Source organism: Anguilla rostrata, chromosome 5 (genome assembly GCF_018555375.3).
Source record: "Anguilla rostrata isolate EN2019 chromosome 5, ASM1855537v3, whole genome shotgun sequence".
NCBI classification, from domain to species: Eukaryota; Metazoa; Chordata; class Actinopteri; order Anguilliformes; family Anguillidae; genus Anguilla; species Anguilla rostrata.
Window position 1 is genome coordinate 9,310,057 of NC_057937.1, and position 11,174 is coordinate 9,321,230.

Here is an 11,174-nt window from a genome sequence, read left to right on the forward strand (position 1 = left end):
CTGAACAGGGGGTTCTTTAAGCTATTAACCAGAGGTAAAATAGCCACAAAGTCTCAAGAGACAAGGGAAAGGAAAACAATACTCCTTAGGGAGAGTATCCCAAAGAAAAGCTCTACACAACCCACGTACTGGGTAAAAAAGAACTAAGGGTTAAGGAGTATGAAAATAAAACAAAACTGCCGGAGCAGAAAACGGGGCAACTCAAAGAAAACAGACCTCGAACCGAGGCTGAAAAAGTAAAACCCTAAAGAAAGAATACTGAGCTTAGATTGTGGCACTAACTTGTTGCCAACAATCTAAAAAAGCTAAAGACTGTTGTGCTAATTTTATAGCCACAACAAGCCAATGTCGCAGCTCAATCCTTTACCTTTACCTTTACCTTTACCTTTACCTTTACCTTTACCTTTACCTTTACCTTTACCTTTACCTTTACCTTTACCTTTACCTTTACCTCGCTTGACAGAATACCGGCTCTCGTGCAACATAAGTGACACTGAAGCAAAGCTTATCGGCTTGCTCAGGGTTTAAATAGAACACCAACAGGTGCAAATTGTAAAAGGAAATTTGCACGTGTATAATTCAATCAACTCAATGGCCGTAATAACTGAAGAAAAGGTGCATAAAAAAACCAATGGCCGTAATAACTGAAGAAAAGGCGCAGGAAAGGAAAAGAAATGGTGGCATCAGCCAAAACCATGACAGTAATTTCTTGTTAGCCCGGTCTGCTTCCTCTTATTTCTGTTCTGCTTTCTGGCAGCTGCTTGACTATCGATTTCAGTGCCATTTGATTCAATATGATCTTAAATTGAAGGACACACATATATGTGTTCTGCTTCTGTTTTGGTTAGATTACTCACCTTTTCATAATTTTAAAGCAAGGATGTTCTATAAATGGTTTGCTTGTGCAGAGCTATCAAACATTTTTTTGCCCTAAGGAATAAATATATGAGGAATAAATATGTACCTTTGAATTAATGGAAAAAAATGTAATTAGTTGAAAATGTTGGAAATGGAACACAAAACTCCAATCCATCCATAGATGAAAACAGGACATTTAAAATGTAACTCAAATGAAAACTACACCCTGTCTTACCAGAATACAGCCACTAGAGGTCAATAAAACACAAGAGAATGGGGTTCTCTATAAAAATGACTCATTGACTGAGTGAAAATACACTGAGAGCTTTGGCAAGTCAGTTTTATCCACAAAGATTCTCTGTAAAGTCATGGCAATAAAAATCATAATCTCAAATACACAGATGGCATAAAGCCAACAGCACAATCCATTTTATCAATATATAGTAATATCCACAAAACTATATAATGGTAAAAAAAACCTGTATGTGGTTCAAATTACACTAGTTTGTAATAAATGTTTTTTTTATTACATAATAAATTATGTCTTTAAAGTGAACACTCTCCTGACATTGCAAAAGTAAGCTAAAGTACAGTAAACTGGTTTAAACTGGCTGCACAAATGAAGGCCTACTCTAGTGAAAAAAGTTGAGAACGTGATTAAACAATAGTTCATCAGGAAGGCACATACAGCAGATTGGTACAGGTGTCACCACACTGCCCACCCAGCCCCCTTCAAGCCATGCGGAAGGACAACAGGTAAGAACCACCCCCCCCCCACACACACACACACAGACACACACACAAATACACACACGACTACTGTACAGCGTTGCTGGAGCCTAGCGCCACCTGCAGCTTGTGGCGGAAGGCGGGAATGCGCTCCCTCTGCAGGGGCCAGTGCAGAATGCAGCGGGACTTCAGCATGCCCTTGCGAATCAGAAGGGCGCGGCTCAGCCTGTGGTCCGGGACGTCCTCCAGCAGGACCAGCACCACGGAGTCCCGGCTGTCCTCGATCACCTGGTGCATGGCCTGATGCGCCTTGTACCTGGAGCGACCAGAGTGGGGCGCTGTTACACAAACACACACAACGTGCTGCAAAGCTCTAGACGTTAATGTACAATTCCTTCCTTAAATTCGAAATATTTCGCAAATATCATGCATCGAGGAAGCCGATTGAAAACCAGAAGTGGTTTTCACAAGCTGTGTAAGGGCTCTTTGCAGATGGAGAGAGGTGGATTCCCAGGTCGATCATTTATAATCACACAGTCCAAAAAGAATTTCCACAAAGGACGCCCTCATATTTCTGCGTTTTTTCCGATTTCTGGGCCAGTTGAGGACCGAGGACACGAGGACGGATAAAATATACCTAAGACTAATAACCACATCCTTCCTGTTTTCAAATATATCCACTTCCCCTCATACAGTACTTGCATTAATAACAATGCATTTGCAGAGCCCTTAAGGAAAATAATCCCAAATGAATAATAATTTTTCCTATTCATTTTACAGAAAAACTGCTGGCTGTGCCCAATAAAACATCAATTTTGTACATGACTGAGATTTTATAAATGCAGAGGTAAACTTTCATTACAAGTCTATACTAAGATAACACTATATTACTTCAAAGTTAAAACAATAAATACACCATTTAAAAATGATGACTGGATAATAATAATAATAATAATAATAGCTTACATTCGGCACCACGGGTCACTCAGTAGCTTTTCTGTGACGACAAACACAATCTTTCTGGAGCTTCTCATGGCCTCAACAATGGCCTCAAACTGGGATCTGCCCGGCTCAGCGTCACGGTCCTCCATGAAGAAGCTATACTGCTTGTCCTCCTCTAGGGGAAGCAAGTGTCTCTCCACCCATTTACTGTCTCCCGGTGCATATATCAAGTAGGCGTCATATTCGAACCTGGCCTCGCCCAGGTCCGGCTCTGCAAAGCCCAAGGTGCGGTTGACCAGGACGTTCCAGTGGAACTTAATCCTCCACCCCTGGAAATGGGATATGAGGGCGGTTGTCATGAAGATCAGCACCAGGATGCAGTTTGCGACATAGAGGGCGAAGAAGGGGACCATGTCCTTGCAGGACAGGGGGTTGAAGCGGTCCACGGACTTGTTGAAATAAGCTTGCGGCGTGTTGCAGATGTACTCGGAGCCCCGCTGGGGCACGCTGGCGTTGGTGGCGTTGAGCCAGTTGACGAACCACAGGATGCTCTCGCAGGTGCAGTCGAAGGGGTTGCGCTCCAGGCGGAGCACGCTGAGGTTGCGGAAGGCGGGTTGGAACACGCCTCGCGGCACCGAGGTGATCAGGTTCCTCTGCATCCGCAGCACCCGCAGGGAGTCCAGGTCGTCGAAGATGGAGTCCCGCAGGTGGTCCAGGACGTTCCCGGCAAGGCCGAGCTCGCGAAGCTGGGATAGCCCGCTCAGCCCCGTGACAGGGATCTCGTCCAGCCCGTTGCTGTCCAGGTCCAGCGTCTCCAGGCTGCGCAGGCCCTGCAGGAAGGAGACGGGTCCGCCCGGGTTGGCGCTCTTCCACACTCGCTGCAGGTTGTTGTGCTGCAGCCTGAGGACCCGAAGGTTCTCCAGCCCGGCCAGAAGGCCCTCCATCACGTTGGCAATGTTGTTGTTGCTGAGGTCCAGCGTGGACAGGTTGCGAAGCTGCTGGAACGGGGAGGGGTCGAAGTCCTGATTTTGGGCCAGAGCGAGCCCCAGTATCAGCGTCCTCAGGGAGGGCACGGAGACGAAGGACAAAGGGGAGAGGGAGATCTTCCTATTGCGGTACAGGTTGAGCTCCTCCAGGCTGGCCAGACCCCGGAACTCCTCCCCCGTCAGGGTCTGGGAGATGAAGTTGGAGCCCAGGAGCAGCTTGGTAAGGTTCCCCAGGTCCGAGAAGGCCCCCGGTTCCAGGCGCGAGATGTCCGCGCCCGTCAGGTCCAGCGTGCGGAGCGGCGAGCGGGACAGTGAGGCGAACGTCTTGCCGCTCACAGTCTGAAGGCCGACGCTGCTCCAGCTCAGGCTCAGGTGACCGAGGCTCTCCAGTCCTGAAAAGAGGTCGGCCGTGATCCCTTGGAAGGCCGTGTAGTCCATTAGCAGGGTTTCCAGTCTGGCCAGCGGACCGAAAGAGAAGTCGTCGATGATAGGGTAGGGCGATTTGTGGCTCTTCACCAACGCCCTGGTGAGGTTCATGACCCTGAGGTTCCCCAGCCCTGTGAATGAGGAACTGGTGAGGTGCTTGAGGTGGTTCTCGTTGAGGCATAGCCTCTCCAAAGTGCCCAGCCACTGGAAAGGACTGTTGTGCAGTGACACCATGCTGTTGCTGGACAGGTCCAGAGAGGTCAGGTTAGTGTCCTGCAGGCCTTTGAAGGTGGTATTGGTGAGGGACACCAGCTTGATATTCCGGAGGGAAAGGCTGGCGATCCTCGTCCCCGACAGCTCCTCGCTCAATTTGACAATTAACTGGGGGCTGAGCGGAGAACTGTCCATCACCAGATCTCGCAGTCCTCTGATTTGCTGGAAGCATCCAGGCTCAAGCTGCAAACAGGAAGAGCTACAGTTTGATTTTCGAATCCTTCAATCACGTCGACTTGGATATTTTCAAACTCAGGCCATGAATTATCCTACAAACTGACATTTTGGGCAACTGGAGACAAGAATATTAATCATTATGAACTGTTTGGTAGCAATAGACAAATACAGTAATGGGAATTTCTCATTATAAAATTTCTCAGGACCATCCATCCTGATTGGTGCATTATCTTTAACTTAAGAAGTGTAAGCACCTTCTATAAATTTCACTAACTTAATTTAATTGAATTAGTTAATCAATTTTTAATAATCTTACGAAAAATAAATGGGCTGCAAGGTGCTAAATCCTTCCAGTGCATGAGGTTACTGAAGCACTGAGGAACTGTGGAGTCTCTGTGTCCCACTGCGAGTACCGTTTTCAGTGGCAGAGAAGAGAGGATCAGTGTCTGGATGGAGGAGTTGCTGAGGTAGGAGAGGTCATTGCTCTTGATGCTCTTTATGGCATTCCCAGACAGGGACAACGTCTTCAGGCTCCACAGCTGCGGCACGGACCCCAAACGGGCCGAGGTGAGACCGCTAGCCGACACGTCCAGCCGGGTCAGCCTCTGCCGAGGAGAGCGCCGCGTTTAAGCAAATGACCCTACATGGCACAAGTCCTGCCTCTATGCCTAGCACTGCATTTGGTTTTACTGATGGAAGCTTCACACAGCTCCGCCGCAAGGTTAGGTTAGGGACGGAGTGTGGCACAGTGGGTAAGGAACTGCGCTTGTAACCGAAAGGTCGCAGGTTCGATTCCCGGGTAAGAACACTGCCGTTGTACCCTTGAGCAAGGTACTTAACCTGCATTGCTTCAGTATATATCCAGCTGTATAAATGGATACAATGTAAAGTGCTATGTACAAAAGTTGTGTAAGTCGCTCTGGATAAGAGCGTCTGCTAAATGCCTGTAATGTAATGTAATGTTAGCTTACCAGGCTTACCAGTACTCAAAGACCAGGCATGAGAAAGCGCTGGGTAACTCAACTTAATGGTTAAAAAAAAAATACGCCCAGGTGGTCTGAGTCACTTATTGTCATCATCAAACAAGTGCGTTCTTATGTTCTATTCCACTGTCAGTGTTCTTATGTTCTACAATATAACTGTGGCTATTGTATTGCAGTTTGTGGCTGCTAGGTTTGCAGAAACTATCTATGTGAACACATTGATGCATACTCAAAATGCTGGGTCCTGTCAAGTGTGGAAGAGCAAATTTCCAACAGCTTAAGCAGACTGGAATATGCACTGATCAGTACTGAGCTCTGATGGCTGCTAGCTAGCTGACTCATCTAGTGATATCCAAATAATTATTTGTGTTGATGCAAATACCTGCATGCACCATCCCACATACTGGATGTATACTGCTCTGAGTTTTTTTATAAACCCTGTTGGTGAAACAGTGCGTGCTTGGAAAGTCTGAAAACCAGGAACTGGAGAAAGGACCATGGGGAACTGAAATGAGCTGCATGGGACAGTGTGTCTGCTGAGTTTTCACACCACAGAAGCCATGACGCCTACTTGCATCCTCTTTGCTACAGTGCAGACACAGAATGTGCTGTCATATTCATTATTGCCTTGCTGTACAAATGCATAATATGTAACAACAATGCAAGTGTTGGGGGTGATGAGGTCATCTACCAAGCAAGTAAAAATATGACATAACTCATTAATCCATCTTTTTATTTTCCCTAGGTTTTGTTTTCTCACAGCTTGACCACAGAGCTTCAATGTGAATATTCTACACTGGCAGCTTAATTCCAGAAATTCCAGCAAGTTAGCAATGTAGCTTTGCTGTGTATCTGGCCTAATCGGAGAAAGACCTCTACCATATGAAGGGCACTGATAGGAATATGTGCACAGTAAAATGTCCAGTGTTAATTCAACTCCAACAGAGAACATAAGAGTCCCGTTTAACAGTGAACATTCTACTGTGTAGCATTGACTTTGCTTGGGTTAATTTTCATCGGACCCACCTAAGCTGGTGTTGCCCAACACAGGGCATCACGCAACCAGCACAGGGCATCACACAACCAGCACAGAGCACCTTTATGGGCCAGTTCCTAACGGGGACATCGCGCAGGGGTCCACAGTACGTTACCTGCAGGGGCCGAAAAGGCTCCCCCAGTAGCTTGAGCCGGTTGGAGGACAGGTCCAGGTGAGTGAGGTTGGCGCAGTGGAGCACGTCCTTCTCGGTCAGGAGGTGGACCTCATTGCGGTGGAGCACGAGGTGCCTCAGGAGGGGCAGGGCGAGGCACATGTCGGGATCCAGGCCTTTGATGTCGTTGAAGCTGGCATCCAGGCGGACCAGCTGAGGGTACCACGCCAGGGACAGTCCGGGCAGCGCCGGGAGCATGTTGTGGGACACGTCCAGCCCGGTGATGTCGGCGGGCAGATCGGGGGGCACCTCTTTGAGACTCAGGTGCGTGCAGTCTGCCGTCCGACCTTTAACCTCGCAGGCGGTCGCCTTTTGCGCCAGGAGGCAGGGGCTCTGGACAAGCAGGCCCAAGAGGCAAGTCAGGAGGAAGAGAGGCGCTACCTTCATGGCTCCTACCGTCCGAAGGCATGAAACCTAGGGAGAACGGAAGGCCGTCAGGGAAACAAAACTAAAGCAATATGTCTGTCAGAGAAACCAACGCTATGATCATACAGTGCCAAAATCATTGTGCATAAAAATATATACAAATTGGTGCCATGTTATTTTAGATGCTTAACAATATTGTTACACTTAAATGTAGAATATAGGTAAACGGTTTCAAATAAATAAATAAATAAATAAATAAATAAATAAATAAATAAATAAATAAAAATTCGTTTCTACCGCATTCCTCATTCTAAAACATTCTGCAAGACGTAGAATCGAAGGAAGTCGATTCGATTCAAACCTAAACGTTTACGATAGAAACTATGAGCAATTCAACTGAGTTAGCCATAACCCTTGTGTATCATATAGGCTAGTGTACAGCACGAAATAAAACAATCAAGCCACGTAATTTTCTAGTATATTCAGCCAATGCTATATTTAGAGAGCACCGAACCATTTCTCTACTATGTATATAAACATTTGATTAATTACATGTTTTGACATGTCCTTTGATCGAGGTAACAAAATGTTTGTTTGGTTTTTTTTTGCCTTGCCTCGATTTCTCTGTATTCCTCCTTTTTTACAAAAACCAGACTAGTCTTGCCTCCGTCGCTCAAATTCTTATCAAACCAGGAAATATGACTGTCAAACAAACAAAAACAGTCTTGGTTTTGGAAATAGGTGGCGGAACTAGCAACTGCTGCAAGCTTCATGAGGCGAGAAACGAAACTGAACGGCGAAGTCTGGCACCGTCTCCGGTACTTGGACTTGTGCCATCCAATCCAATGTCGCCGTTGCTGTGATATGATAAAACGACGTCATCTGCATAGACCTATTCGAATTTGTTCACCTAATGAAAGTGACAGATATGTTGAGCGATTTACTTCAGGCAGTTACAACAGAATGTACATCCAGTGGAATGATGTTAGTTTCTGTCCTCGGGATACAATTTCTTAAGTAAATCGAAATTATATTTCACGACAGACAGAACCACCAAGAGAATAACCAAATCGTATACAAATAAACTATCATAATAGCCTACTCACTGTGAGAACTACTTTAAAGACAATAAATGTGGTTTGAAATGTATAAATAAACAACATACGTATGCTAATTCGGATGTATGCGCAACGTTGCAGAACAGTCTCCATGAGGACTGGTTATTTTGCGACTATAGAGCAATGTTGTCACAACGTCACATGTTGGTAATGTTGCGACTTACTAAATTACGACCAAAGTGCAACGTTGTCATTACGTTGTGTGTTTGTAGGGATAGTACGCTTTAAACATTTGCGTTTTATTTTCTCTGTTTATTCGATTGCTTCTGCGGCGGTTATATGCTGTCCTGGAAAATAGAAGAATGAAGTGCAACCGTCTTCTTTGTTCAACTCCGCCAAGGAGGCACCACGCCGGTTCCGGATATTTGTACTTATAGGTGTGTACTATTAACTACTTATCTGACCGTTGAACTTATTTATCTTTTGAGTTCAACGTTATCGTTTTCTTTTTTGTTTGTTATGGCCGAAAAGTATTCCAAGTTTTCTGATAGCTACCTCGTGGTGTTCAGTGACTTTTAAACGACTTGCACGGTATATTTGGATAAAGACCTGCTTTTCTAAAGCTCTTCCATCATTTGTGGCGAGTTGTTATTCAAGCTCAAAGGACTTGAAAGATTGGCATGTGTCAAATTGACTGACCATGTAGGCCTACTAAAAAACATCTTGGTCTTTTGCAAGTCATTGCTTCATATATTTGCAAAGCTGTGTGATAAGAGGGCAAGTATTATTTTTAACCTGTTATATGCGTAGGCTACCCTGTAATAGGTGTCATATAATGTTATATGGACTATTTTTGTTTTCTTCGTTGTTCTTGTTACTGTGTAACTGTCTGTACTGTTTTACTAACAATACTAAATCTCATGTACAAACGTGTTACTTAACATGCTAATGTCATGTGTTTAAATGTTTATATGTTCAAAACTTTATTCTGATGCCCATCTTTGCAGTAGATGTTAATACTGTCATATCAGTCGTTGCTTACGCAAGTCAAATTGACCGAACCGTTATTGTGGCGGTTCTGGTCAACTCTACCACAAAAGTCAAATAATCATGCATGTGTTCTGATTGAAGAAATATGCCATTTTGCACTCTAAGGAATGGACGGAAGCTAGCATAGCCAATATTACATTTCATAGCTGATGATGAAATACGTTTTGCAGAGGTGTGACCATAATATCACTTACATTATCCCCAGGTCCCAGTTCAACGCTCAGTTCTTGTCTTCTGTGCTGCAGTATAAAGTTATAGCCTGACTTAAATGCTAATTCCACTTCCCATTTTCACACACTTGAAAAACCAGATGTTAAGGCTGTAAAAAATAAAATTAAAATAAAATCTTCTTCACCGCAATCAGTGAAGGGGAAGGGAAAATCTCAACCCTGTTTTAACCGTGAGTGACACGTGATGCCCCCCCTGACTTGAGTGACTTGAAGGTGATTTTAAGGAAGTGTCACTTTCTCACTTTCTGTCACAAATAACATCAGAGATAAGCCCACTGCATATCTATGTGGGTAGCTTTTCAGAGTGGAATAGGATGCCAAACTCGTCTATCTACCCTTTCTTATATCTATGGTCATATAACCCATTTTATAAAAAGGGACACTTGCTAAAATGTGAACTGCATTGATATATAGTGAATTTTTCGATATGTGTCCATAAAAACTTATGTAATAACATATCCTCTGGGGTCATGTAATAATGGCATTTTGCACTTTTGAAATAATAATTGTTTTAATAATTAATTACTTTTCCTTTTCCTAATGGGCAACTTAGTAGGAATATCTAAGATGAGAGTATTCGTATTGCAGATGTCACAAACATCGTGACACTGTGATTTACAAAAAGGGCAAATGCACAGTGTAAAAAAAAAAAAACAACTAGGAGGCAGGCATGTAGTTCAGCACTTAAACCTTGTTGAATGTCTAATGAAGAAGGTTGCTAACATGTGTTGAGCTATCGGGAACAACATGGCTGCCATGCATCAACTAGGCTGATGCTACATTGGTTGAGGTAGGTTTTATGAAAATGGCTACTTACATTGGATAGTCCACGCCAAGGATCTGCGCTTCAGTCTTTTCTTTTCTTTTTTTCTAAAAAGAGGAGGGATTAAAGTGTCTTACATGTCTATCAGAGTTGTGAAATTGTGTGTAATGCTATGTAAAAGTTGTGTAAGTCGCTCTGGATAAGAGCGTCTGCTAAATGCCTGTAATGTAATGTAATGTAATGTGTCTTTGGTCTGGAGTCTAGTCTGATAATGTGTTGAAACACACATCTTATTCCCCAGCACACGACAGACTGAGGAACCAGAAAGGAGGAAATGAGAAGGGGGTGGGATTCACTTTTCAACTCTGAAATGCGCTGAAACACAAGGGATAGATACGGTACTGTAGTTCCATCGATGAACTGAGTATAATCAGGAATAGGCTTTATTCCCAAACCCTTGCTTTGTGTTCTCCTATGATTGATACGTTTTGTAGCACAGCCACTAAGGGGAGCCCATGCTGTCTGTTTCAGAGGGAGATCCATACAGTGATGTCATGAGGTAGAAACTGAGCTTAGGCTATTGTGTGGTGTGTCCATCTGAAGAACTTTGCTCTCAGTGCCGCACCCCCCGCCCCCCCTCACATTCTGAAATGAAATCATGACCTTGGCTGTGCGGATTCTGGCCAGCGACCCTACAGGGCAGTGCATAATTAATTCTGGAAAATAAGTTATTGCCCACTTGGTAGGTGGAGAATCATCATTCCAGATGAAACTGGACTTGGAATAGGAGCTGGATGCACTGAGCACCCGCTTAGCTTGAAGAAGATGAAAGGGGAAAAACAGTCATTTTGTGTGTGTTTGTGTGTGTGTGTCTGCATATGTGTGTGTGTGTTTCTTTGTGAGATCAAAAAAGAGCAGACTGCAAGGGGCAGTTTACTGGCGTGTCATTTGGATTTAAGGCAAGTGTGAGTTCACCAAAAGATGGGAACAGAGGATGACTACAAACCAGAAAGGTCAGATTTCCTGAAGGAGAGCCATATTATGTCTGTTTAATAATGTACCAGTCAGATACAAGCCTTGCTCTCAGTGTAAATAAATAATGAGACATTGGGAGCCTTGTAGTGT

The 11,174-nt window shown here is 44.4% G+C and overlaps 1 protein-coding gene across 6 annotated transcripts; it reads right to left on the reverse strand.

The window, feature by feature from the left end:
* Positions 1-1,183: 1,183 nt before the first annotated feature.
* tlr3 (toll-like receptor 3) lies at positions 1,184-10,292 on the reverse strand. 6 transcript variants are annotated; one of them, XM_064335009.1, is made up of 5 exons: positions 10,104-10,292; positions 6,526-6,996; positions 4,805-4,996; positions 2,554-4,397; positions 1,184-1,903 (listed from the first exon to the last, which is right to left on the reverse strand). In XM_064335009.1, exons 2-5 carry the CDS (start codon positions 6,967-6,969, stop codon positions 1,675-1,677), a joined length of 2,709 nt encoding a protein of 902 aa, XP_064191079.1. In that variant the 5' UTR covers positions 6,970-6,996; positions 10,104-10,292; the 3' UTR covers positions 1,184-1,674. The 6 variants fall into 6 exon arrangements, with proteins under 6 accessions (XP_064191079.1, XP_064191078.1, XP_064191077.1 ...); XM_064335008.1 differs by lacking the exon at positions 10,104-10,292 and adding an exon at positions 9,251-9,390; XM_064335007.1 differs by lacking the exon at positions 10,104-10,292 and adding an exon at positions 8,297-8,434.
* Between the last annotated feature and the right edge of the window lie 882 nt (positions 10,293-11,174).

Excerpts from the sequence above, each read along its gene's own strand:
- tlr3 (XM_064335003.1), bottom strand. The coding sequence starts at position 7,721 with ATGAAGCTTGCAGCAGTTGCTAGTTCCGCCACCTATTTCCAAAACCAA. Across the intron at positions 6,997-7,562 it reads AGGAATACAGAGAAATCGAG|GTTTCATGCCTTCGGACGGT; the intron begins GCAAGGCAAAAA and ends CGTTCTCCCTAG. Across the intron at positions 4,398-4,804 it reads CTTCTCTGCCACTGAAAACG|CTTGAGCCTGGATGCTTCCA; the intron begins GTACTCGCAGTG and ends TCCTGTTTGCAG.